We start from the raw sequence: 27,309 nt of genomic DNA on the forward strand, positions 1-27,309 counted from the left end.
AAAAAAACAAAAAAAAGTTTGGGCGCTGGAGGCGTTTTCTTTTTTTTTTTTCTTGCTCTGGTCGTCGCCTCCGGCGCCGAGTGGTCTTGAATTTTCCACCGCGATGCCGCTTCGGCTCCTGCTACTACTGGCCCTAGAATGATGTTACACTGCATCAAAAGAGAAGAAAAAAAAATGACCATTTCCAAGCTTTTCAACCTCCCGCCGTACCCTTCCTTCTGCTCCTTCTTCAGATGGTATCTCCGTTTCAGCCTTATGTATTTCAGTTATAGGCTAGTGGCTGAGATGAAGAGGTGGGGCTACCAGTGCAGGCCTACTAGTGCAGGCGTTGGGAAATTATGCGGAAATGGGTAGGGTTCCCCACAGAGGAAAGTGAGCGATGCAAGGAACAGGGTGGGAAGGTTTAGAGACCGCGGGAGGTAGCTGCAGCAGCAGCGCAGTAGCAGCCCCAGCAGCCTGCTGCTTGACCCAAGCTTTGTGCTGCTTCTATTTAAATGGCCCCATCCGCCCCTTTTTCTTCTGGTGATGGCATCAGCATAAGGCGTATATTTTTCGACTTAGATCTTTTTTTCTGTCCTGCCTTGCTTCTTGCTTTTTTTTTTTGCAACCACTGCAACATCGCTGTTTCCTGCCAAGCACGAACACTCATCACCCCATCGTCGTCGTCGTCTGAGCCAAAAAAAAAAAAAAACGTTTGACCACCACACTATTTTTTAATTCTGCTAACTGAATATCATCACCATGTCTTCCCAAAGCCTGCACTCCTATAAAGAGGCCAACTCCGTCGACACCACTCCAGTGGGTAAGATCCATACTTCTGGTGAAGGAAACGAATTCGTCACCATTGGCAAGAACCGCTTCTATAGGCACGAGTTGATGGAAGCCTTTGGCGGTACATTAAATCCCGGCTTGTCTCCTTATCCTAAACATCAATTTGCAAACCCCTCGCCCTTGGGGCTCTGTGGGTTTGCCTTAACCACCTTCTGTCTTTCCATGTACAATGCCCAGGCCATGGGTATTGAAGTTCCAAACGTTGTGGTTGGTTTGGCTTGTTTCTACGGTGGCTTTGCCCAGTTCTGTGCTGGTATCTGGGAAGGTCTCGTTGGTAACACTTTTGCCTTGTGTGCCCTTACTTCTTACGGTGCTTTCTGGTTGTCTTATGCTGCCATTCAAGTGCCTGCTTTTGGTATTGGCGCTGCTTACGAAGGCACTGAACAATTGCACCTGGCGGTGGGTTTCTTCCTTATGGGTTGGACTCTTTTTACGTTTATGCTTTTCTTGTGTACCCTTAAGTCTACGCTTGCTTTCCTGTCGTTGTTTTTCATGTTGACCATCACCTTCGCCTTATTGACAATTGGTGACTTTACATTGAAGGTTGGCGTTACACGTGCTGGTGGTGTTTGCGGTGTCATCACTGCTTTCATTGCCTTCTACAATGCTTTCGGCGGTGTTGCCAACCACCAAAACTCCTACTTTGGTGTCAAGGTTCTTCCCTTGACTAGAAACTAAAGGAAACCCATCCTACAGCAGGGCTGCAGATGCGGGATACTCCTGATCACAAACAACACACACGCCATTATTTTTTAATTATATTTATCGTATAGCTTGGGACGTCCCGGGTGATTCCGAAGTGGGGTCACTTGGGGCGGGCCCTGATTCAGCTGTTTTTTATTTATGCAACGTGAAAATGTTTCGATATTCCTATCCCGCCTTGTAGGGGAAGTCACCCGAGATCATACGGCTAAGACAAAATTCCGTCAAAATTTCCTGAAGCTGCACCTGATGCTTAGCCGATCTCTGACTCCAAACGTTATCATGCTTCCCATTTAGTACCATTTTTCGCAACCAGTTGTGCCTGTAACCTCGTTACGTTGTGCACTGTAACCTTCCATTCGGTTGTGTCTGTAGCGAACAAAATATGTGACACTTCTTTCGCAGCCAGTCGTATCCATGATTGGCCCTAAAGATGCTGTTAGTTCCACGGAGGGGAAACAATCCATAAAACCTCTTTTTTTGGAAATCCTGTTCACTCTCTTCATTCTTTCCTTCTTCTCTTTATAATGCCCACCTTGGGAATGTCCTTTTGGTATGGTCATGGGACCCCACGTGCGAGGGTAATACAGGATTATACTGCAGCGTAATATTACTGCTCCATCGATCATCTTTATCATTCTGAGTTCATCCACCACAGACTTTCCTCCGCTGAATCCTAATTCTGTCTTCTAAATGTCATCTTCCAACAAGAGAATTGCATTGCTTGCACGTGTTGAGCCAAAGGTGTTCTTCGCCAATGAGCGTACGTTCTTGTCATGGCTCAATTTCACCGTTATCTTGGGTTCTCTTGGTGTTGGTTTGTTGAACTTTGGTGACCAGATTGGCCGTGTTTCTGCTGGTTTGTTCACCTTCATTGCCATGTTGACCATGGTTTACGCTTTGGTGACCTACCACTGGAGAGCAAAGGCTATCAGAATGAGAGGAACTGGTCCATACGATGATAGATTTGGTCCTACCATGCTATGCATTTTCCTATTAGTTGCGGTTGTGGTCAACTTCATCTTAAGAATAAGAGCATAGATGCCCATTGATGTCTTTTTTGTCAAGCCTGGGCCCGTCTGAGCCAGTGGATCTGACCAGAAACCAATTATTCATGCCACACCAGGTAACTAGCATAAATATTCATGCAAACACCCTGCAATACCAATCAAGCCGTAATATACAATGATTTGTTTCTGCTTTTTTGTCCTTAGTCGTTGTAGTATGTGCGTTTAAGATGCCTATACCTCCGTAGGAAATAGAGCGCCTCGAGTTCTGTTGGTTAGTACATGGCATAAACAAATCACCAATATATTCCCTCGTTACATACCTTTAATAATGTAATCTCCCTTTTCTAGAGCTTTGTCAAGCTCTTCCTCTGTATTTGCTGGGGTCTTTCGAAAAGCTGACTTTAGGCTGTTGGTGAACTTGCCGTACCCGCCTGACTCGGCAGGGTAGTCTTTCCCCATGTATAGAAGCTGCTTATAGAGCAGCCTAACTTTTGGATTCATGATAGCTAGCTAACAGTCTCCAAGTATTCGAATTGATCAATATGATAGGGAACTGAAGAGGTACGCTTCACTATGTAAGCGCGCTATTACAGTTTAGTTCAGTGGCAGTCTACCACCACAGTGAAAAATGACACTTTTTTACGATAAAGAAAGCATATGCTCAATTGGTCGTGATAGTCTTTCAAGAAACCCTGAAAACCATCTTCAAGTCTACGGTCTTATAGGCTTTCTGGGAACCACGAGGGCAAGTGACCACCATATGAGACAGGCTAGGCGAAACCGTAGTTTGCTTAAATAATCCAGCCTTCTCAAGGAACTCCTATTTCTCCATAAATCGACAGTAGATCAAAGATTTTCATACTTTTCGCTGTTCCTTCCGCCTACCTATACTATGAGAAGGCTTTAATAAGGGACCCCCGCGAAAGGAGAATGAGCTCAGTACCACTGATCCATCTCACCACTACATGTCCATGTCTTCTTCAGCAACGGCGTCAGCTGGGTATAATACGCCAAAAGCCGTGGCTTTGTTTCTTGTCAAGTTCGATAGAAGACAAGGTTACGAATTGGCCTGGTCCAAATCTACCAATGACATTTCCTTTGAAGGTTTGGAGTATAAGGCGTTTCCATCAGGTATTCATCTGTATGAAGAGAACACGATCTATATTAGCCAGCAACATGAATCCACTACTTATTATGGACTTTCTCGCTTCAAGCAGCTAAATCTCAATCATGGCTCGGATAACGACAGAAGCAAATTGAAGATGTACTCGTTAGGTGTCCTAATGGAACCATTGAAGAACCAGTGGCAGCCTAATAATGCTGGCAACATTGGCTGGGAGCATCTTGATGCTATTGATGACACATTGGTGGCATTTTTGAAGGATGAAAAGATTGACTTGTTGGAGGAATTGTTCAGTAAACTCACTGGTAGCGGTCACTTGGATGTCAGAAAGACGCCTGCAAACCCAATTGCACATCATCCCTTGTTTAAGCTACCTACCATTCTTTCTGCTGTTGGTCCACTTATCTTTCCTATCTTTAAGGCTGCTCTATTGCGCAAACGTATACTCGTTATCAATCACTCTTCGCAGAGCGGAGACTTGTTGCATGAGGGTAATAACAGAGACTATGGAACTGTTGGTGCTTTAGTCTATTTGATCACAGTCATTTCTGCCGTTCCACAAGATGTGGTTGGTAATTTTGTCGACAAACTGTTCTCCAAGCCCCTCTACACATTGGGTCTTCATGACACTGACTCGCCAGCTCTCAAGGAGCCAGGTTACATTGGTTCCACAAGTGACGAGATCTTAAAACTACAGAAAAATCTCTACGATATTGCCATCTTAATGCCCACGTCGGATTTCGATTTATGTGAATTGGCTTCAGGAGAAGATGCTGGAAAAGCGGAGAAAGCCACGTTCAACGATTACACCAAGTTCCTCAAACTCTACAAGAAGCTCCCGCTGGTTAACGGAGGCTCTAATAACGACGACCTGTCGTCTATTCGAACTTCAACATCTTTCCTCTCTGCATTACGATTTGGTGCCTCAGAAGATACTTTGGCGCCTTTTGAGCCTCAATGGTGGAGGCGTAGCGCCACCACACCAATGTCGTGGAGAGAATATCTCTGGCTGGCTTTTGCCTGGTTTGCTAGTGCTGGTACGACAAACCGCAGTGCCACAGAGCAATATCTAGAGACATTGGAGGAAGACCAACAAGCAAAGAGCATCAAGCAACAGTTTACCGACTTGACACAAATTGTCAGTCAGTTCCACAGCCTCGCAAAGAAATGGTTCGTTCTTATCGACGAAATCGTCACGGAAACTTTGGAAGACAATGGGTACAATGAGCGTCGGAGCAGCCTCCTTATGGAAGCGCCTCTACAAAGGAAAATAACCTTAGAGCTCGCGATACAAGACATTGTTGATATGGAGCTTGACCCATATTCGGAACAAGATATCGAGTTCGTAAAGGACTTTGTGCTTTTCTACTGGGCCAACGTCATTGACGATGTTGAGATTGGTATTGGTCTTCATGGATTCTGCTGCTAATCCTCCCTACTAAGGCAGTACCGCGAGCCGGCACGCGAGGGAAAAAGATACATTTTTCGATCTGCATCAGCAGTCGTCCTGGAAATCTGTCTTTACTGCTACTGTGCAAGGAGGCACAGGAAATTCTGCCGCATCAGTCAATCTCCCAAGGAACTGCGAAGCACGCACATCTTACCAAAAGACATTTAATGAACCTGTTCTCATTGAGAGACCAAATGGGACCTCAGAGGGAATTGTGTATGACCACTTTTTAATATTACCTTCTTTAAATTCTCCTTCTATTTTTGTCTAACCCTTAGTATATGGAAAGTCGTAGTCTTTGTGCGTGCGTTACCCAAAAACGAGCGAGATAAACACTTGGTGCCTCACTCGGTCTTGTAACATTAATTGAAACTTCGCCCTATCCTCGGACTTTGGCTAGTATCATTAAGCTCAAAGGCTATCATTCGGATTCGAACACCTAGTGTTCATTGCCTTGGCTGTGGAAGTTATTGAGTCTTTTTATTTATCGACAGATTTCCTCCCTCGAGCTCGGTTGGTGATTGACGCCTCTGGCTATATCCCGTTGCCTCATTCAGGGTCTCCAATCGTCAAAATCCTTATACGCCTTAGTCGTCCCTAGGTTATTACTTTTTGACACTTCACAGGCTGAATCCTAGTCTAGAAGCCTGGTCAATTTTTTATTTTTTTAACTTTTCTTCGCTTCTGCATCAAACCTAGCGATTGACTTTCCCATACTATGAAGGGTCAAAACACTCGCCAACATAAATCCAGTGGTTCCGGCTCGAACACGAACTCACCTGGTCCGGGATCATTCCAAAATGGTCACAGGCGTTCCAATTCCCGTTACAATGGCAATTCCAAGGAGAACCCACAGACTGCCTCCCTGCAAACAGACCACAATGCTGCTAACAACAGATTAGTGGACCTTCTTGCCAAGTCTTTGGGTAAAATAACAATTGCCACTGTATCTTCAGGTGCACGTTACCTGGGCTTATTGCAGGCTGCTGATGCTGAGTCCGTGGGCTCGAATGCTCTCTCTGTCGTGTTGCACAAGCCAGTGTTGATCTCCAAGGCCGTGCTTGACGAAAAGTCAAATGCTGACAATTCCTTGCCAGAGAAGTTGGTTATCCAAGCGAAGGACTTGATTGATATCGAGGTAAACACAGCTCCTAAGGCGGAAGTTGTTCTGGCTCCAAAAGAAGAAGAAGACCTTGAAAAGAGCACCGAAAAGGCCACTGAAAAGAGTACTGAAAAACCTTCAACGTCCGATGTGCCCAAGAAATCTGATTCCCAGACCAAAAAGGCTAAGGAGAAATCCCCAACTCCTCCAGCTCAAGCCCAACCACCTGCTGAAGCAAAGCCTGTGTCACCACCCGCTCCCCAGCCTCAGGCAGCTCCACAACCAGAAATTTACAAGCCACCAAGAAGAGCAGAGTTCCGTACTGACAAGGATATTTCATCTACTTACCAGGTTAGAGAAAGAGAGTTGCAGCGTTGGACCCCTGATGATGACTCTCTTGCTGTGTCATTGGAGGAAACAACTGGGGGAAGTGGCGCTTGGGATCAGTTTAAGGTGAATGAAGAAAAATTTGGTGTCGAATCTTCATACGATGAACATTTGTACACCACCAAGATTAATAAGGACACAAAGGACTATAACGAAAGGTTGCAACGGGCACAAAGGCTCGCTAGGGAAATTGAGGGACAGTCGACTACTGATAAGCATGTTCTAGAAGAAAGAGGTGTGGTTGTGGATGATAGCGGCTTGGATGAAGAAGATAAGTACTCGGGTGTTCAAAAAGAACAATCGGACACAAGAGGCAATGAACTCATGGCTGCTTTAAGAAACAGCATGAACGCAAGCCCTTCTTCACAAGAGATCTCATCTAAAGCTAACGCTTCTACACAACGTGGAGCTCACTACCATGACGATCCAGCGATTGTCTCCAGTTCTGGCGCTCGTAAGCATGCATCTCATGAGAGAAGTGAAAGTGGAAAGCCTACTAGTCAAACTCCTCATGAGGTTGATCAGTCTTCGAAGCCAAGTTCAATACCTCCCAAGCCACCACTCCCAACAAATGAGCTGTTCCGCTTGAATGCACAAAGCGAAATCAATGCTTTACGGGAATTTAGTGCAAATTTCAAAGTTCCTCACAAAATGCCTAACGATCTTTTGCCAATTTTGGCCAAGGATAAGATGAAGCAAGACGAGATCCTCAAACGCCAGGATTCTCCAAAAAAGAGTAATGCAGAGCCTCGGAAGGAGGGAAACCGTTTCAAGTTGAATCCTAAGGCCGCAGCCTTTACCCCTTCCTTTTCTCCAGCTGCTGCTCAGAAGCTGTCAAATGCATCGCCTAATCCACCTAAGGCGCACTTCGGCTCGCCTCAAAATCCATCTCCTCGGATACATCACTCAAGACCCCATAGCAACGCCTCTAGTTCTGCTCCGGGCAAGAGGCATCACAAGGTTACGGCCGTTGAGTTCTTCGGCAGTCAAGAGAAGGTGCCGACTGAAAAGAGCCAAAAAGAAAAGATTGCCAAATTTAAGGAACTGTTCAATTTGTTCAACACGGCAAAACTGAAGCAAGAAGACAAGTCCACCCCTGTCGTCTTAGAGAAGGCTTTCCAGACGCCGCCAACCTGGGATTCTACCATAGAGGAGAACTATGAGGAGTACATCAAGAAGCAGTCGGAATCCGGAAGCAAGTCGCCACAAGTGCTCGTTCCTCCTGCTATGCCATTTATGGCATCGCCTATGATGGGAATGCCTAATGCCAGTCCCCAGATGGCTCCCCCTGCATTCCCCGGAACCCCAAATCCAAAGTTCCCTCTTTCGCCAATGCAAGGACAGCATCCAAACATGGCTGCACAATTCCAGCAGCAGCAGCAGCAACAACAGCAGATGGCAATGATGTACCAAATGCAAGGTGGGGTTCCACCAGGAGCACATCAACTAATGTATCCTCCACCGGATCCTCAGTTTATGCCGCCAGGAGGTTTCATGATGCCTGGAGGCTTTGTTGGCTCTCAGAGTCCCGTGGGTGAACATGTGATGATGGGAAGTGGAAGTCCATATATGGGCAATGCTAGCATGCAAGGTCATCAAGGCAACTACAACAACCATCATGGGAATAGGAGATATACCAACATCCGCAAGGCAAGAGAGGCAGCGCCGCCCCCAGAAGTGGAGGCGGGAATCAATAGATTTGAGGCGAGTTCTAGGGAGAGGATTGTGAAGAAAAAAAGTGGATCAACCATACGCATCAGGCACTCATATAGAGCTTTATTAATCAAGATGCACGTTAAGACACCATGTAGAAAGCAGTAGTAGACCAGGCAGGAAAGTGTAAGTTTTGTCACGTGAAGAAAGTCGCGTGCTGTTATTACCGCTTGGAGACAACAGTACTCAATGTTTCTAACTGAAAGTTCAAGATAGGTATCGAAAGCAGCAGTCATCATGAGTGAAGCTGCATTATCTAGAGTCTCCAATCTCCTAAGGGATGAGAACGATTTACAGAAAATTGACGAGCTTCGGCGTCAATTCCAAAAGAGAAGAATTCCATTGACATGAAGCTAACTACAGCTACTCAAGACCAGATCGATTTTATATTCTCCAATTTAGCCAGACTACAGCAATCGGTTGATAAACTTTCCCTTGTTAAAAGAAACATTGAGAAGATTGATACGATCTACGATGATTCTATCACGAACGTTGCCGAGTACGATACCCTCAAAAACATTACAAATGTTCACCAGACAATGATCCAAGTCCAGAACTTGTACACTGACATTGCCAACTTCCGCAAATTCTTAGACCATATTAGCAGCATGATTGAATCTGAGTTGTCCATCATTTCTGAAGATACCCTGTACCAGCTTGTGAACATCTACAGGATTCACTTCAATGTAACCCAGGTAAGAAATTTCGCCGAATACATGGAGACAGAGGCTGGTCACTTATCCGATGATGTCCAGCTGATTGTGCAAAAATTGTTCTGCCAGTACGGAAAGTAATTAGGCTATTCGATGAGTTGCTTAAGGAAATTTGTATTAGTGCTACTGAAGCTGCAAAAGAGGGCAACTTAAACTTAGTCTTCAAATTGATAAAGATCTTACAATACGAAAACAAGGAAGACGTGAAGGCCACCTTACAAGAAAAATTGGGTCTTATAAGTAAGGAAGGCTTGAAGACCATAAACTATTCTGAGTATCGAGTGAAACCCAGAAACTATATGAAGTTTTTCTACTCAAAGCTTGAAGAAAGTATTAAAGACACATTCAGTCGATGTGTGGACCATTTTGATGACAAGATGGATGTTTATGATAGTCTTGGATGGCTTCGAGAGGAATTGGAATTCACTGTTCAAACGTTCGGCCCCATGTTTCCGGAAGCGTGGGCAGTCAGTGACTTCATTGAAAAATCGTACTATAACCATTTGCATAAGTTCACAATGGATATGATTGCGACAAACCCACCAGCAGAAGACTTGATGCGTATCCTTGATTATGATACCTACCACAGCGATATGATGGTTGCGTTGCATGGAGGTGACAAATCGAAGAAGGAACTCAAGTCTATATTGGGTGAAGATCTCAAGGCCTCCGTTCTTGGTGACTACATGCGTGTTATTGATACTAAGATGTATGAATGGAACGACACACTTATGAAGAACGAGTCGACCTACTTCCTTCTGCGTACTATGGAGCCGGACGTGGTACCTCATCACCAGGTGATTGAAGACCTCGATCAGTTCGATCACCCATTTGTTCGGGAAGAGACAAAGGATATTTATGTCTTGGCAGATTACAAGACATCCTTGCAAATGTTGAAGGATCATGCCGATGTTGCAGCAAAATCTGGCTATGGCCGTGTTTTGGTTGAAGTCATCGAACACTGGTGTCAGTGCTACAATGCCAGAATTGATAACTACATGAAGCTCGTTGATCAAGAGGTTGGTAATTTTATGGCGCTTTATGGTAACGATAAACTTTTGTTGAAGGAGAGCAAGATGAAGCGTCTCTTTAGGTTCAAGGCTCACGATGAAGAGTTGGACTTGGAAAATATGACTAACGAAGAAAAGACGGCTATCTCCAAACCTGGTCTCGAAGATTATTTGACGGCTTTGGGTAACACATATGAGATCAACTCTGACCGTTTACAAGACAAGTTCTTGCCAAACTACATGAACAAAGTCCATTCTCAGTACACTGATCGTATAGAGCAAGCGATCATGAGCACAATTGGACCAAGTACTGATCTTAATGCTGTGGTTGTACGTGCCCATGCCGACATGATTGTGAACGATACAATTCCAGTCTTATGCAAGGTCTTTACAAAGGACTGGTACCTAGATTCTGACTTCGAGACTGAGCAAGGCAAGAACATTGCTCAGCTTATAACTGCATCCATTACCGAAGAGGGTATGCCTCCTATTCAACAATGGGGTACCTACGATCTACACTTCATTACATTGACTGTGATGCTAGACACATTTATTAAAGCATACCTTCGCATCGGTTACAACAACATATTACACGGGGATGGCAAAAAGATTGATCCACAGGCTAGCAGACGTTATAAATCGTTTGCAGAAGCCGTTTCTCGAGATGTCGGTGTCTTTTTCGAGGAATTGGACAAGCATTTCTCAAGAAAGGATGCCATGTTACTCGTCAAGAGTTTGTCGGCTATCGAATTCTTAGGCGACATGGCCACGTTCGAACATCCATTTGAGGAGATTCCAGCGTTCTGGGAGCATGAAATCTTACCCAACTTTACTGATTGTTCTGTTGAATATGTCCGTGGAATTTTGCTTTGCCGCAAGGATATTGAGACAAAGCGTATTCCTCTGCTCATAGATGAGTTATTGGAGATTCAAAGCAGATTCGAACCAACAGAGGATATGATCCAAGTACAGACATTGAGTCACTTCACATATGAGTGATTGATATTACCTTCTTTTCTGAAGTATGAAGAAAATCCCAATGCATACTGATAAGTGGGCCTTGATGATATTTCTGTAGACGTTTAATATCACATCATCTGGATTCGTAAAGTCCAGTGTCATAGCAGTCTCTGTCTCCGGCCCTTCGGTTCGTAGTATTTCCTCCTCTGTTGACCACTGAAAACGTGCATCTCCAACAGCTATGTCGTAAGCACCACCTGCAAGTTTCGATGATATGAATATCTTGGTTGATTCCGTCAGCTCCTCGACAGATTGGAATTTGTTGAGTAAGCTTCGCATAAACGATGATGGCTCTATAGCCTTATTAGGCCATACTTCAATAAAGCCGCCCTTGCCCACGGTGTTCTTGTAGAACTTAGCTATGATTTGTGAAGAGTGACCATGCCGAAGAACACCACATTGACGATAAATATTATGTACAACGGTAGATGAAGACTGCTGTTCAAAGCTGCATAGCTTGTCGCCTCGAGATCCTGTCACAACGATATTAGAGCTGTCCTTTTTTAGATGGCAAACTGTCTTGGGCTGTACTAATTTGGGGGCCTCCCTTTCCAGACAGGCGTACACCGAGCATGAGACAGACGCCGTGACAGCAGCAGCGACAATCGCCAGGGTCACCACAATCATGGATAGGCTTCTGGAATGTTCGTTCAAAACAATAGGTATCTTTAAGTAGGACCCTCGAGGGTTGGTCTGTATGATATATACGATCCTTCTTGCCGCGCCGCTTTAGATAAAGATTGGGTGCGAAAACGGTAATCTGGATGTAAGGAGTTAAATTGCATGCTCCATCGTGCATGCTCACTCAGAATCAGACGAACCATACCCTGCTAGACCAGGTAACTCTTTGTTTGATGCTTCCATTGGAGGGGGTGTAGGTAGCTTTGGAGGGCTTATCGTGTCGCCTTCAGGTTTGGCAATCACCTTTTCGCTATCTTGTTTCACCTCCATTCTTCGAGGTCTCTTTACTCTTATCACACCAGAGACCGTAGCCGTTTTCTTTTCAACGCTATCCAGTTTGCTTTTGTCAATCATTTGCTGATAGTCATTGTCTTCTGGTTCAAGTTCTCTTTTGAGACTCTTTTCCTCTGCTAATCGTGCTTGTGCTTCTTGGGCTAGTTTGTCTTGACCTCCAGATTCCTGTAAGCGATTTGCTTTAGCTTGGAGATACATGAGATGGTCGTGTGTCTGTTGTTCGTCTTGCTGTTTGACGAGCCTTTCTTCAAGGTTGGCCATGGCATCCTGACCGTTCGAGTCTGCTCGGCTCTGCCAGAAAGGATTCTTCTTTCTCTTTTCTTGCTGTTCTTTGTATTTCTTGCTCTCTTCTTCCTCCTTTTCAAGCCGCGTCAATATCTCCTCTTCAGTTTCCATTGGCTTGATTTTTGGTTCCTTTGCTAATGATTCGTAGTTTCTCACCCCTCCTTCAACAGGAACGAACCCTGCCAGGGCTGGGTCAGTTCTAAATATGATGTTATTACTGCATCTCGGGCATCTGATATGGAATTTTATGAGCTTGAATCCCATATACTTCTCTCCGGTGACCTCTTTTCTGGCGTTAAACTTCCTTCGAGCTGCGATGTATTCATTGCATTGTAGACATTTCATCGAAAACGGTAGCATTAATCTGCTTTTGCTGGCACTAGCGCTTCTAGTCTTAGCTTTCTTGGGAACCTTTGAAGGATCGTAGTCTGGTGGGTACCACTTATTTATTGCCTTTCTTTCTGACATGATAAGATGAGATGGATGGGATGGATGATAGAGTGCGCTTCAACAGGGCAGTATTAGAGGAGGCTGTCAATAGCGGACTTAAGTATTAATAAGACAGATTTGGCGATGGAAATTATTGGCAAAGCCTTTGAGATATATCTATAAGGAGAATATGTTTGATTTCGTGGGAGTACTTATTTCTTGATAGCTTAGCCAAAACGGGCGCGAATCGTAAACATAGTAAGACTGAGAAGCAAAGTGTCACTACCTCTACAATCAAAATTGTCTAGAGAAATTCGGAAAAAGATCTAAAGATACGAATTTCCATTCCAGAGTAAAGGACACTCCCAAGAATTACATTTTCTCCAAAATGAACTGTATTTAGCTGAAGATGGACGAGTCTTACCCATTGTGTGCTAATTGCTGCAAACTGCGAATGCTCTTGAGAATGCTTGCCTTGAACAACCCACCCAACTGAAAATAATTTAAAGAGAAGTGGAGACATCGAAGGACTGTAAGTTCAATAATACTTTATTCTTCTTGTTTTTTGTACGCCTTTTCTTCTTCATGACAATCGCCCATAACCTGGAATCTTCCATAGTAGGTGTGCACGTGACCACGACTCCACCGTTTGCCACGGCCATTTTCTGAGACCGACAAACTTCTGGATTTAACATCAGAGTTCAAGATATGGCCCCCAGTACTGATCAAGCAGCAAAACCGGAGGCAGAGCAGAAAAAGCAGAAGCCTCCAGTGAAGGAGGAGGAGCTTTCCGAAGAAGATCAAAAATTGAAGGATGATTTGGAATTGCTTGTCGAAAGACTTAACGAGCCAAACCAGAAGGAGAACCTTTACTCCGAGTATCTTACCACAATGAAGAACTTCATTCGTGAATCAACAACATCTATGACGGCTGTGCCTAAGCCATTGAAGTTCTTGAGGCCCCACTACACACTTATCACTGAATTGTATGAGAAGTGGAACTCCACTGGCAGCAAGATCTCAAATGAGCTTTTGGTCCAACTCGCCGACGTTTTGTCCGTTTTGGCTATGACCTATTCTGATTCTGATAGAGATTCATTGAAATATCGTTTGTTAGCATCTAATGATACCATTGCCGACTGGGGTCACGAGTACATGAGACATTTGGCCTTGGAGATTGGCGAGTCATACCAAGAGAAGTTGGGTTACGATGATGCATACATCGACCGTCTTATCCAATTGTCTTTGCAGATTGTTCCTTTCTTCCTTAAACATAATGCTGAAGCTGACGCAGTTGATTTGTTATTGGAGATTGAGAGCATTGAAAAGTTGCCACAATACTTGGACGATAGCACCTATGCAAGAGTCTGCCTTTACATGGTAAGCTGTGTCCCACTTTTGGCTCCACCAGATGACACTGCTTTCTTGCATACCGCCTTCTCTATCTACTTGACCCACAACCAGTTAACCCAGGCATTGACCTTGGCCATCAAATTGGATGATGAAAACTTGATCAAGCAAGTCTTTGAGTCGACTGATGATGCTTTGGTACACAAGCAGTTGGCTTTTATCTTGGCTCAACAATTCAATCGTTTCAACTTCCCTGGTGAAAACGAGGAGGTCCAGGAAATTATCTCCAACGTGAAGCTTCCTGAATTTTTCTCATACTTAGTAAAGGAATTGAACCTTTTAGATCCTAAAGTTCCTGAGGATGTTTACAAGTCCCATTTGGAGAACACCCGATTTGGATTTAGCCAAATTGATTCAGCTAAACAGAACTTGGCTGCCTCTTTTGTCAACGCTTTCTTGAACTTGGGATATGGATCTGACAAGCTCTTCATTCAGCCTAGCGAGCAAGACAATCAGTCATGGATCTACAAAACCAAGGGTGCTGGTATGGTATCGTCAACAGCTTCTTTGGGTTGTCTTTATGAATGGAACATTGACGAGGGTTTACAAGCATTGGACAGGTACACATATTCTGCTGAGGACGAGGTAAAGGCAGGTGCTCTTTTGGGAACTGGTGTTGTGTCTGCTAATATCCATGATGAAGCAGAAGCTGCCTTGGCCTTGTTACAAGAATATGTCACTGACCCTAAGAAAATATTGCAAACCAACGCCATTAATGGTTTGGGTCTTGCTTTCGCTGGATCAGCAAATGAAGAGGTTCTTAACTTGTTATTGCCATTAGTCTCCGATACTGATTTGTCTTGCGAAGTTTCGTCGTTGGCGTCCTTGGCTCTCGGTCATGTTTTTGTGGGTACTTGTCATGGTGATATTACGTCTGCCATCTTGCAAACTCTCTTGGAGAGAGACTTCACCCAATTGAACAACAAGTTCATTAGATTCATGGCTTTGGGTCTCGGCTTGTTGTACATGGGTAAGACCGAAATGGCCGAGGATGTTTTGGATATTATTGATGCCATCGAGCACCCTATCAACAAAACATTGAAGGTTTTGGTCAACGTTTGTGCCTATGCTGGTACAGGTAATGTTTTGCAAATCCAATCTCTTTTGCAGATGTGCTTCGCGCGTCCAAAGGATACTTTGGAGGAAGAGAAGAAACTTGGCGAAAGTGAAGAAGATCAATTAAAGAGAGAAGGCAAGCAAGAACTTCCAACAGATGCTGCTGCTGCCGACGCACAAGATGTGTCTAATGGTCAAGAAGCGCTGGAAGATGTCGAAATGCCTGATGCAAGCGATGTGAAGACCGAGAAGCAGGAGGATGGCAAAGAGAAGGCAGATGACACAACCGAAGAGGATGAGGATGAAGACGAGGACGAGCTTTACCAAGGATTCGCTGTTTTGGGCCTTGCATGTATTGCCATGGGCGAGGACATTGGTCAAGACATGGTCTTGCGTCATTTCTCACATTTGATGCATTACGGCAACCCATTGATTCGCAGGTCGGTTCCATTAGCAATGGGTCTTGTGTCCGCTTCTTATCCTCAAATGAAGGTGTTTGACATTCTCTCTCGTTATTCTCACGATCCTGACTTGGAAGTCACTCAAAATGCCATCTACGCCATGGGTCTAGTCGGTGCTGGTACTAACAACGCCAGATTAGCTCAGTTGTTGAGGCAATTAGCTTCCTACTATTCGAAATCGCCAGATTCTCTTTTCATGGTCAGAATTGCTCAAGGTATTTTGTCATTGGGTAAAGGCACTTTGACTTTGTCACCATTTAATACCGAGAGAAGTATCCTTAATAAGGTCTCGTTGGCATCTCTTTTGACAGTCTCGGTCGCTTTACTAGATCCAAAGTCTTTCATTTTGAGCGACTCTACTACAGAGACCAGTCACCAGATGTTGTACTACTTGACTCCTGCCATCAAGCCAAGAATGTTGGTTACTGTTGACGAAGATTTGAATCCAATCAAGGTCAATGTTAGAGTCGGTCAGGCAGTTGATGTTGTCGGTCAAGCAGGTAAACCAAAAACCATTACTGGATGGGTCACTCAGGCCACACCAGTATTGTTGAGTTATGGTGAAAGAGCCGAGTTGGAGAATAATGAGGAATGGATCAGTCTATCTCACACCTTGGAAGGCATTGTTATCTTGAAGAAAGCGCCTGAAGCTGCCGAGGCGGAGGCCTAGGTTATAGAAATGAAAGCGAAACTACGATGAAGATTAAATGTAAAATAAATTTTTGAAGTAACGATGACAGCGGTCTATGAAATAAAATGTGGATTGTAGGTTGTCTCTTTCGCACGTACAACCAAATTATTTGAATTCTGGAGCTTTACCTGCCATCATCAAGCCGACAATAAGGCCAAACAAACCCAAGACAGATCCAAAGATCTCAATAACCAAGATCTTGACAAACAATGAGGAATCAGCTGCGTCCGAAATAGCAGCAGTGGAACCTGTAATACCGACCGTAATACCACACAACAAGTTGGAAAGTCCGACAGTCATACCAGCCCAAAACAATGCATAGCCCGTGTAAAGATTCTCATGGCTGTATAACGAAGTCTCTGGTACGCTGGACACCTTGGCAGAAAATACGATAGCCATAATCAAACCGTAGATAGCGACAACCTCACAGAAAATAATGGAGATCAAGTTCTTTGTCGTAATTCTTGGAGTCTTAACACCGGCTCCCAAGATAGAAACACCGGTAATGAAGATACCCCAAGCAGCACCAATCACAGAAAAACCAATGCAAGCGGCAATGCCTAGGTTTGCCCACATGTATGGAGAAGTTGTTTCTAGGAACTCACCAACATTGAACGACTCACCTTGACCTTGGAAGAGCAAGTAGCCCCCAATCACGAGAATGGATGTAGAAGCAAGGTATGTCGCCAACATCTTGATAGCTGGAGTACAATGTTTGCTGCCGATAGGATAGACTGGATAGGTTTAGTGACAGCTACCAAGAGAGCGAACATCTACGGTTGAGGTGCACGGATGTGTTTTGTATGGGTACTTGCGAGACTTGATAATTGGTGAAAAAGTCGGTATATACGGTAGAAATTGGCTGCCAAATTAGATTGATTAAATTATATTGATACATCTCTTCAAAGCAACTTAATGCTCTTATTAAAGGCGGCCTGGCCGGTATAACCAACAAGGGAAACAGCATGGAATCTACACCTGTCTCCTCTTACTAGTACTCTCCAGAGCGACTTTGTCAATGGGAACTCGACCAATTCGTCTTCATCGGGACTTCCGTTGTCTGCTTTTCTTTTCTTATTCAGTGGTTCTTCTGGTTGCTTGAACCAGTCAAGAAACCAGTCATCCTTGAGCTCTTTTCCATTCAAAACGGTGGCCGCATTGGAGAGGCCGCATAACGTTATGAACTTATTACTTCCTTGGCCATGCACCTCTTGTTGGTGCTCAAGCAGAAGGTCCTTAGCAAACGAACCGAAAACATTGTGGAAGGCATTGGCAATCTTTCCAGTGCAAACAAGCAGTGTAAGATGAGAGTCCCGATTAAGGGCAAGCTTACACGTAGAGCCAGCTTCTAATGTCACCTGTACTATAAGACTTCTCTCTTTTTCTTTGATCATATAAGGGCGAGTGTAACGCAAGGGAAGCTCATCGTGGTAACCAGTCGAGCGACTAACGACACCTTTAGGCTGTAGATCAAAAAGATTCAACACAATCTCTTGCTCCTTGGTGAAGGGATTGGATATTAGCTCATGTTTAAGCAATCTTTGTTCCAACTCAAGGAAACGGTAGTAGCGACATTCTTTAAGCAAGGCTTGGCGATGCTCATCGTCTTTGATAGTGCTATCATTGCCTTTAAGAATTTCCAATAGGTCCCCAAATAGCTTAGAAGACCTCAAGGGAGCCATTGGCGGACGCTGTGGCGGAGGCCTGAGCATTGACTTGCTTTGAATGATCTTTCGATTGTCTGATAATAAACTATCGAAATTGATCAGAAAGTAGTTGGGGTAGTTGTTTGTTCTATCGAACAATTGTTTGGGGATCTTGAACGATTCATTTCCGATACAAGCAAACGTGAATTCACTATCCAACAACTTCTGTAATCGGCGTAGGCCGAAATAGTAACTGTCCAGCCATAAGTAAACATACTCATGGGCGTCTTCTACATCTATATGATACCCTTGCAAGTGGGAGAAGATTTTCTCGAACACCTGTGGGTTTCTGTCGATGTAAAGAACCTTTTCAGCATTTTGGGAGTTAAGGAAGTAGTTGGTGAAGTAGGACGGAGCATCCGACAGTAAACTAGCACCACTGAATCTAAATAGCTTGTAGCCCACCTGGATTAAGTATACATTCTCGTGCGGTAGAATAACCGGAATTGAAGGGTCAAACTCGTCTGAAAGCTCCATTTTTCAATAACCAACTGAAGAACTTGCCTAGCACAAGCAATGTCAAAGTCTAAATAACTGGGGTAACCTGAGTAATGTGTGTTCCAAATAGGGAATGTTTCGGTAGGATAAACATTTATCCGCGCTAAGTCCCAAGCCTCACGTCTTCTCAAATCTCGGACCTCCAACTTCCAATAGAAAGACAACCAGTACAACCTACAGAGTGGCAACACAACCCAAAGTTTTTGCAAATTTGCTAAGCTTTTCAGACGAACAGCTACACTACTCTGAAAATACCATAGCTGCCAGTTGATGGCACCAGCGGCACCTGCTTTATCAAGATCATCGCGGGGCGTGAAGAAAAGATCAAGAAACTTTGACGGATGCTGGACATGTCGTCTACGAAAAATCAAGTGTGATTGTACCAGGCCGGTATGTCTACGCTGTAAGCGAGCAAAGCTTGAGTGCAAGGGCTACAGTATCGTTTTGGCGTGGGCGGCTCCGTTGGTGGTTGATCAGGAGAACCAACTAGTGCTGGTGAAAGAGGGGAAAGGCTCTGCTTTAGAGAAGGAACGACTTCTGCTGCGACGGAATGTTGATTTGGTTTACTTCCCTAGTCTGATGCAATATGAGACATACGCAAAGCTAAACGCTGTTGTGTCTCAGTTAGACGATGTCTCAAAAAAGACCGCAGATGGATCGGACTTTTTCGTCGGACCATTTGGAGCATTTGTAGTTCCAGGAAAAGCTGCTTCAACTATTCCAACTCCCAAAGTATCTCCAACAAAGAAAGCACAACCCGAGGAGACCTTACCTGAAGTTCAGCCGATGGACATCGAGGAAGCTGCAAAGAGTGCTGACTCGCTCGAACTCAGTAGTTCGGAATCGATAGATGAGCTCATCAAGAATACGGAGAATGAGAGAATCGACTCGGATAGATTAGAACCGGAAACATCGATTTTCTCCAAGACGGATAATACCTATGTCCATTACGCTCTTTTGGATTCGGCAAAACTTACAACTTTGGCTATCAAAGGGACAAAGTATGAGTTCTCGGAACAAAGTATGTTTCATATCTTGTACCCCAACTTTTTCCCCAATATAGATCCGGATGATTGGCGGCCAAGTGTGAATGTCATGTTGCGCTATTTCCGACAATCGGTTACAGCACCTGGGGGTGTTGAGATCACTCCATTGTTGACTACCACTACGCAACAGCTTGATGCCTCATCTATGGCTTTTACCAGAGTTGTATATGAAAGGAATCAATGGGACACTTACGTGCTACCATTAATCAAGCAGATCTTTTTCGAGCTCGTCTGTGAAGAATTTCCGTCGTCAAACAACTGGAGAACACACTATATTCGCAAAGAAAGCACTACAATCTCAAGAACACTTTTACTTAAGAACTTGAGGTTGGGTATAATGTTCATGTGCTTAGCAACGAGTGCTTTCCGTAAATCTCTGGAGTACGAAAAAAAGAATGTCAATAACGACGTCAAAACATACTACATGGATGATGAATTGAAGGCTGCCATTGAAATGAGAAAGTTGGGCATAAACATATTGAACTACCATTTGGATGAGTACGACAATAATTCGCTGTACCCAGAGATTGATAACTACGAGACATGCTTGTTGCTAGCCTTACTACTCCAAATCAATCTCGATGATCTCTTTGGTGTTTATGAAAATTATGAGCTCATCTTTGCTATTGGCGATTTCCTTGTCAAGAGTCGTTTGAGAAAAGTTGAGCGAAAACTTACAACACTCGACAAATATCTTCGAAGTGTTTTTGAAATCTTGCAGATCTTTTACAATTCCACTCAGGCGGTGACTATCTTCAACTATGAGATTCCTGATAAAGATCGTCAGCAGAGATACCGAGACTTGGACGAGAACTATGATTTATCGAAGAACTTATCGGATGTTGAACTGTACGATTCGACGAGTGAAGAGAGCGATAACCTTGAAGGGAACGAAAGGCCAAAGAATATTCTGGTTGCCGCGGGAACAACTGACGATAAGAACCCACTTTCGTTCACTGTGCATTTTAACGAGAAGTCCAATCGTCAGAGGAAAGCTTCCCACACCGAGCTTCCATCCCTCCCGTTGCGCCGTAGTACGATGCACCTGAGCTCCAGCCCAATCTGCCCGGAATTGGGTGATCGTTCTGTCTATGTTTCCTATGGGTTGCCAAAATCATTGCTTCAATTGTTACACGAAGTTGTGCAGCTTACCAATCACAAAAGAGTTTTCCAAACTCAAGGTTTCTTCCCAAGAAATTACCCGAGAGTATGTGCTGACACAGAAGACAAAATTCTCAACTGGAATGTCGAGAGCTATTGGAAGCTTTATGACAACGAATACGATCCAATCACCAATACGGCTACTAAAACCTTTTACTCTCTGTTCCACGAGGGTCTCTACTATAATGTGATGGGCGTTTATCATGCACTTAAAGTCTACTACAAAAGGTTGATTCCAGGAAGCTCTCTCACAACTACCCAATCCCACATACATGCATGCATGGATTCCATGGAGAAGCTTATAAAATTATCTGAAGAACTACAAAAACGCAAGGAGCCGTTCTTCTTTTCACCCTCGTTTTGGCCTATATTAGTATGTGGATGTGATATAGATATTCACACGAATCTGAAGTTACAACAACGTTGTCGAAGTATTTGGAGCCATAGAACTTTCAGAAAGCATAACTATTGGAGATCCAAGCAGATTCTTTTTGAGGTATGGAAACGGCGCTCAGAAGGAGAAGATATTGGATTCATGGATCTAGTTCGTGATTGGACTGTTGTTCTATGCTTAGGCTAGTTCGTTTGACTTATGTCCTTTTGGAGATAAATAGGGTCTTTGCAATCGGCATTTGATACCTTTTTATTGATGAGTTCCAAGAATCTTCTGCTGAAGGGCTCTGATGCGGTATCATATGTCTCAACCTCCAGGACGCTTCTCTTAACCAATAAAGGTCCGAAGGGAAAGCAAATATGGAACATCGCTGACCAGAATAACGCCTTGTCACTTTCACCATACACTAGACGGGTTACATTCCGTGTGAAACCCTCAGAGTATGGATCGTCTTGAATGAAGAACGGCACCACAACACGCGAGGATTTGGTCTTGAGATTGACATAGCGCACGCCTGTTTCCTCTCTTTGATAATTATTTCGAAGGCATTTGGGTAAGTTACTTTCATCCCCCTTCCTCCACTCGTTGTACTTTTTTGCTTGTTTCATGCTAATATCGTCTATAGTTGTTCTATTAGTAAATGCAAATGCAAATTGTTGAAGTAAAAGACCAAGAATCATTGGTAACCAAAGAACTGAACATGCAAATATAACGACATAATGAGGTATGTTTTGCCAATCTCTATCGAATGCTGGCCGAGCTGTAGCAGCAGCCGATATCAAGGCTATGATGAAAAGGCTACCAAACTCGACTAGGAACTGCAAGAAAAATAATATGTTATCTCTTCCAATACTGGTGCCGATCCAGATGCATTTGTGATCGAATCGAGGAACACAGCGATTAAGTCCCTTGATATGAAAGGAACGCTTGGGCTTGATGGAGTTGCAAGAGGAACACCAGTATGGATAGCCTTGCTCGTCACACAAGAAGATATCTGGAACAGGCAGTAGATCTGGATCCTTGGTATCGTATATGTCGAAAACAGGAATCTTTGGAGAGGTACCTGGCCCTCGAGCAAGCACTATTAGCCATGTACCGAACAAGCACAACTGTAGTAGGCATTCAAATACCCATATCACCACTGCGCCTGCTTTGGAATGGTGATGGTATATTTCTTTATAGGCCACGACGTAGCAAGACGCATAGTTATAGTAGGCAAGACATATCACTATTACTATGGGTACGACTAGGTTAGAATATGGTGGCCAGTGTGCCATGTATGTTGCTTGAAGATCAACAGAAGATGACTAGTATCTAGAGTGTACGCGCACACCATAGAATGTGGAGCGGGTAGGCAGCAATAGACAGTGAGATGAACAGCAAAGATTTGCACTGAACAAGCCACTTACATCTTTTAAGGAAGTGATCAGAGCATGAAGTGATCATTTTGGAGGTCTAGAATGTTTAATGACAAATGGATAAATGGATACTTTCCATGTTGGTGAACTGTGCCACATAGTAGGGAAGAGTATGTATTCAGAAGACACTCACCGCTGGAAGTTACTTAAAACAAGAAACACTGCCCAAACCAATATTTTATCCCCTTCATGTAGGTCATTTCCGCTAAACAAGGCCTCACTTGGGGAACCCGCCCGAAGACATAAACTCCGAGATGTATACATAGAAGTAGCCGCTGAGTATGAATACCAGATTGGGCGCACTTTACGTCCGTAGAAGTCTTGAGTTAACGGATGTTGCAGGGCCCCTTTCTTAGAACCTCGAAAAGAAAAAAAGTATATAGAGCTAAAACTGAAAAGCAGCAGACATCAACAGTAGATTATCCAAAACTCCTTAGACAGCTACGGAATTGTGTTCCGTATATAGAAGCGAGCAGTATGGAAAACAGGAAGCCATTGACCCCACAAATCGAAACGATTGTAACTTGGCAAGGTGTGGTGTGGCCCTTTCCGCCAAGGCAAGAACTTATTCACCACCCGAGCCGTACAGAAGAAATTAATAGCGGCACCAAGAATGGTAGAGCCACCCGGACCAATCCCGGTCAGGTTGTTCCGGTAGTGAAAAATATTACCCATACTGACCCGCCCACATATGACGGCTACGGGTGCAACACAACTTCTCCGATAATTGTTCCACCAATGCCGTCAATTGTTACCCAGAGCAATGTCGGTGTTGCATTTTTTTTTTTTTTTTTTTTTTTCACTATTTTTGTTTTTAGCTTGTTTTACAGCAGGGTGGGGGGCGGCATTCAAGCCTCTGCACTCAACGTATGCGTTAAGGAATATAGTTAGTGAGCCTTGTGTCCCGGAGAAAAAAGGATACCCTTCTCAACCAGTGTCCACCTTAGGTAACCGCCCATTTGTCCGGACCCCTATTGGCTCCAAGCTTCCGTGATCGATTTCTGTCGTCTACCAAGGACCCCAAAAACAAAAAACACAACGCTTAAACTTAAGCCGCAAAATCATCCTACTGTGTTTTGCCTCACGGCGTGGTTTCAGTGCGTGACCAACGCCTTCCCGAGAAGCGATGAATCCGGAAAAATGTAACCCTCGCTAGGCTCCCCCACCAGGGAGAAAAAAAAAAAAAGGCGTGGGCATTGCAAAGTATGGGGTATGGCCGCACCATGGCCCGGCTGATTTTTCCGATGTTGTATACATACAAAAAAAATGGGTGCGCTTTTTTGGTAACGTTCCATAGTGAAGCGCAATATTCCTTGGGCTAAACCAGTGGGCGAACATAGGTGGTGGCTAAAGAGAGGGGGTGCAACAGTTAATCCGAGAACGGCATCATGATTTTTTGGAAAATTACTAGGCAAGGCGAAAAGTTATAGTGAGGCTGTCCATACATTTATTTGCCAGTGGAGGTGCGGCGAATGTCCTAGTCAGGAAAAACTCCCGCTTCCGAGTTGGTGCTTCCTGCTACAGGTTTTTCTGCCTTGCGTGGCCCCCCGGGGGCCGTTTCCCCGGAGAAACAGGCATGTCACGTGACCGAAACCGACTCTCTTGCTTTCGTCATTTACTTCTCGCGATATTTTCTGCGCTGAAACATCACCACTATCACAATATGTGGTTTTGTATAACCTAGCCACGTTTTAAGCTTTTCAAAAGTGGTGTAAAGTCAATTCCTCACGCCTTTACATCTAACCATAAGCTGTCAAAGTAACCATAGATCTCTCACGTGAGGCTCGTGAGGCATGAGCACTGCAGAAAAATTGGCAGTCCCCGCGTTACACCACTCCACCCTCCCCCATAATTTACGAACCCTAGCCTGCACGGTGCACTCCTACGGAGAAAATGTAAATCCGTCCAATTCCTCTCATTTTTCTTCTCCCGAATACTACCCCATACTTTCACTTTTAACTTACTGGGTGTATCATCAGGACAACGCCTGGACTACGCTACTTCAAGAGCATTGTTTGATTAACACCTCCAGTTTCAAGCGAATTCTAACCTCCATATTTACTTTTTCCGGCGCTCTTATTCGCCAGCCAGTTCTCCCTCCCCCCCTCTGTCTCCCTCACTACCCGGCGATGAGTGACGAAGAAAGATCCTCCAAAGACAGCCTCCCACGCAAACGATCAAAAGTGTCTAGGGCCTGTGATGCCTGTCGACGTAAGAAGATCCGTTGTGATGCTGAGTTTCTGCAAACCCTCCAAAAAGTGACAAAAATATGTACCAACTGTGTGAAAAATGCCGAAACATGTACCTTCTCGAGGATTCCTTTGAAGCGTGGACCTTCTAAGGGATACATTCGTGATTTAGTTGATAAGATGGACGACCAGACGGCTGGGTATCCGAGCACCCATCATACATCAGTTCTAAAGCTTCAAGGCAGACCTCGTCTGAAGTCTGTTGATACCTCCAAGCCTGAGTCCAATGCCCAAGGTATCCCTACAGGTTCTCCTCCAAATGCACATTCCGACCAAAGGTCAGGCTCCGTTTCATCCGTCTCCTCATCACTGCTGGTTCCTACGAAACCCCTTTTGCATCGTCTGACTTTCTCCAACGGAAAATCTTCCTCGTCCCCAATTATACTACCGCCACTCCTCGGCCCACAACCTTCCAAACAGCCAGTTAAACTTTCGGTGCCCGTACTGAAGGTTCCCTCTGGAACTTCTGTGCCTTTGAGTCCACATGGTGGCCCTGGTATGGAGACGAAGGACCCTAAAATTCGGGGGCCTTTGTGGACCGTGCCTTATGAAATGCCAAATTCAAATTCCCACGGTCTGGACGGCTCTGCATCAAACCTGAGGAACGGACTGGCGTCTAATCTGAGACGCTCTTCCGTTGACTCAGTCAGCTCAATTCTGACTTCCGGGTCGAGATCTCGCTTTTCTTCCCTCAAGTCGACTGGAAATTCCGATATGGCCATGTCTGATTCCGATGATGACTATTATTCCTCGCGGTCCAGAGCATATTCTGCCAGCCTCTCACCACGGAATTCTGTCTCGTCGCTACTGTCATTAAATGGGAAGATGAATAGGCTGCTTGATCTCAACAACACTCACCCACCTCAGCCATCTCATTTCCAGCATTCCCCACAACCCTTGCACTTCAACAATAATGGGCATCAAAGACCACCAGAGAATAATCCGGTTGCACTCCCGTTCCATTCCTTGGAACATAATATTAATATGTACTATACCAAGTACCACGCCAATTTTTCGGTACTTCCTTTCTCCCAGCCACTCATAGTGAAGATTGTCCATACGTTGATTAACGATCCATCTGCGCATACATCTATGGTTGTTGAACTTTTCAGAACTGCCCTTAATAACTTGTTATACTATCAGCATGTTCCATTAAGTAACCTGATTGCCTTGCTCAGAAGCGTCATGTCCATCTATCCTTTCAACCACAATGGGATTATGGTTAATGATGATCTCCTTATCGTGTTCTTCTCGACGTTGGTTCTCATTAACTATACGATATTGATAAACGGCGACGTTTATTCGTTGGGCATTGCAATGACAGCCTCAGTTTTTAACGATTTCAAGCTCCTCGAAAACTTTGCCACGCTTGTTAGGGATCCAGCTTCCACTCGCCTCAGTCCAGATGATGTTCAGCTTTACTTGCCAAGACTCTACATGTGCTTGTACATGATTGACAACACCTACAGTTTAAGTTTTGGCTCACTGCTGATTCTCCCATCGAACTATGATTTATTCATACGGAATATTGCCATGTTGATGCCATCAGAGGCTTCTCAACTGCCATTCTACTATAATGTGCAAGCATCCATGGTGATCAATGATCTAGTTATGCTGAGGGCAGATTCTGTCTTGTCTTCTTCACCGAAGCCAAGGTATAGGGAGTCTTGGTCGGTTAAAACATCACCAAATAACCCCACCAATTCTATGGTCCCTAACTTTGCGTCCCTTTTTGTGTCTTTAATCAAAGACAAATACGAGCTTTATGATAATTTACAAGAAGTGATGAAGTTTTTTGAAGCACACCCGCCGGCGGGTAGTCCTCATCATGCGGATGACAGTCTCCATGATGCGCTTTATGATCATCAACTCAAGATAAGCCGTCTACTCAAGAAACTTACTCAGTCACTTCTTAACTTCGACAACTATATTTCCACAATCTATTCAAACAACAAGTCTATCACAAGTGCTGGTGACCTTATTGGGCCATTCTTTAACCTCAGCTATGGGCAGTCCTTCAAACTTATCAAAGCTTGTAAGCTTCTCGTGGACCCATTGATGAGATATGCAACTGACAGTGAGCTTTACACTAGGTCAGTCAAGATAATGAGTGACCTTTCCATTGCGTATAACTTACTCGTCAGTAACGTGAACAATAACCTCAATGCGATTACTAACGCGAGAACTACTTTGAGCAGCCCTAATAAGTATCCAAACTTGAGTCCATCGTCGCCAGCTAACGAGCCTGTCAATGTCAGCGGCTTGGGACTGACGTCGATCACCCTCATTCTCAGCAAGATCGACCACCATAAGCTACAGTTCAATAGTGTTTCAGGACCCCCAGCAGGAGATTCTCTTACCTCCAGGGTTGGTAACTTCGATGCCTGGAGACGCGAGGTCTCGGAGACCATCACTACCTTCATTCAAAGAGAAGATTTGGATGGATGGTTCTGATTTACATAGTCATGC

General features: G+C 44.4%; 11 protein-coding genes across 11 annotated transcripts; 7 read left to right on the plus strand and 4 right to left on the minus strand. All coding sequences in view use genetic code 12, as the record gives it.

The window, feature by feature from the left end:
* Positions 1–741: 741 nt before the first annotated feature.
* Positions 742–1,509, plus strand: ATO7 (Ato7p; the record flags this gene model as incomplete). Its single annotated transcript, XM_025485471.1, has 1 exon — positions 742–1,509. The coding sequence occupies one exon, from the start codon at positions 742–744 to the stop codon at positions 1,507–1,509; it is 768 nt and encodes a 255-aa protein (XP_025340936.1).
* A 717-nt stretch (positions 1,510–2,226) lies between these two features.
* Positions 2,227–2,574, plus strand: CXQ85_001774 (uncharacterized protein; the record flags this gene model as incomplete). The annotated part of the gene is made up of 1 exon (XM_025485472.1): positions 2,227–2,574. The coding sequence occupies one exon, from the start codon at positions 2,227–2,229 to the stop codon at positions 2,572–2,574; it is 348 nt and encodes a 115-aa protein (XP_025340937.1).
* Positions 2,575–3,508: 934 nt separating this feature from the next.
* CXQ85_001775 (uncharacterized protein) lies at positions 3,509–5,095 on the plus strand (the record flags this gene model as incomplete). Its single annotated transcript, XM_025485473.1, has 1 exon — positions 3,509–5,095. The coding sequence occupies one exon, from the start codon at positions 3,509–3,511 to the stop codon at positions 5,093–5,095; it is 1,587 nt and encodes a 528-aa protein (XP_025340938.1).
* Positions 5,096–5,834: 739 nt separating this feature from the next.
* SEC6 (SNARE-binding exocyst subunit) lies at positions 5,835–11,040 on the plus strand (the record flags this gene model as incomplete). The annotated part of the gene is made up of 4 exons (XM_025485474.1): positions 5,835–8,196; positions 8,551–8,634; positions 8,682–9,090; positions 9,117–11,040. 4 exons carry the CDS (start codon positions 5,835–5,837, stop codon positions 11,038–11,040), a joined length of 4,779 nt encoding a protein of 1,592 aa, XP_025340939.1.
* An 822-nt stretch (positions 11,041–11,862) lies between these two features.
* On the minus strand, positions 11,863–12,789 carry CXQ85_001777 (mRNA splicing protein; the record flags this gene model as incomplete). The annotated part of the gene is made up of 1 exon (XM_025485475.1): positions 11,863–12,789. One exon carries the CDS (start codon positions 12,787–12,789, stop codon positions 11,863–11,865), a length of 927 nt encoding a protein of 308 aa, XP_025340940.1.
* Positions 12,790–13,458: 669 nt separating this feature from the next.
* On the plus strand, positions 13,459–16,347 carry RPN1 (proteasome regulatory particle base subunit; the record flags this gene model as incomplete). The annotated part of the gene is made up of 1 exon (XM_025485476.1): positions 13,459–16,347. One exon carries the CDS (start codon positions 13,459–13,461, stop codon positions 16,345–16,347), a length of 2,889 nt encoding a protein of 962 aa, XP_025340941.1.
* Positions 16,348–16,473: 126 nt separating this feature from the next.
* CXQ85_001779 (H(+)-transporting V0 sector ATPase subunit c'') lies at positions 16,474–17,061 on the minus strand (the record flags this gene model as incomplete). Its single annotated transcript, XM_025485477.1, has 1 exon — positions 16,474–17,061. One exon carries the CDS (start codon positions 17,059–17,061, stop codon positions 16,474–16,476), a length of 588 nt encoding a protein of 195 aa, XP_025340942.1.
* Positions 17,062–17,270: 209 nt separating this feature from the next.
* CXQ85_001780 (uncharacterized protein) lies at positions 17,271–18,551 on the minus strand (the record flags this gene model as incomplete). Its single annotated transcript, XM_025485478.1, has 1 exon — positions 17,271–18,551. The coding sequence occupies one exon, from the start codon at positions 18,549–18,551 to the stop codon at positions 17,271–17,273; it is 1,281 nt and encodes a 426-aa protein (XP_025340943.1).
* Positions 18,552–19,151: 600 nt separating this feature from the next.
* On the plus strand, positions 19,152–21,324 carry ARG83 (Arg83p; the record flags this gene model as incomplete). Its single annotated transcript, XM_025485479.1, has 2 exons — positions 19,152–21,118; positions 21,192–21,324. The coding sequence occupies 2 exons, from the start codon at positions 19,152–19,154 to the stop codon at positions 21,322–21,324; spliced, it is 2,100 nt and encodes a 699-aa protein (XP_025340944.1).
* A 31-nt stretch (positions 21,325–21,355) lies between these two features.
* On the minus strand, positions 21,356–22,295 carry CXQ85_001782 (palmitoyltransferase; the record flags this gene model as incomplete). The annotated part of the gene is made up of 2 exons (XM_025485480.1): positions 21,356–22,222; positions 22,275–22,295. 2 exons carry the CDS (start codon positions 22,293–22,295, stop codon positions 21,356–21,358), a joined length of 888 nt encoding a protein of 295 aa, XP_025340945.1.
* Positions 22,296–24,720: 2,425 nt separating this feature from the next.
* On the plus strand, positions 24,721–27,294 carry RGT1 (Rgt1p; the record flags this gene model as incomplete). Its single annotated transcript, XM_025485481.1, has 1 exon — positions 24,721–27,294. One exon carries the CDS (start codon positions 24,721–24,723, stop codon positions 27,292–27,294), a length of 2,574 nt encoding a protein of 857 aa, XP_025340946.1.
* Between the last annotated feature and the right edge of the window lie 15 nt (positions 27,295–27,309).

This window comes from Candidozyma haemuli (genome assembly GCF_002926055.2).
Source record: "Candidozyma haemuli strain B11899 chromosome Unknown C_2014730914, whole genome shotgun sequence".
In the NCBI taxonomy this organism is placed as follows: Eukaryota; Fungi; Ascomycota; class Pichiomycetes; order Serinales; family Metschnikowiaceae; genus Candidozyma; species Candidozyma haemuli.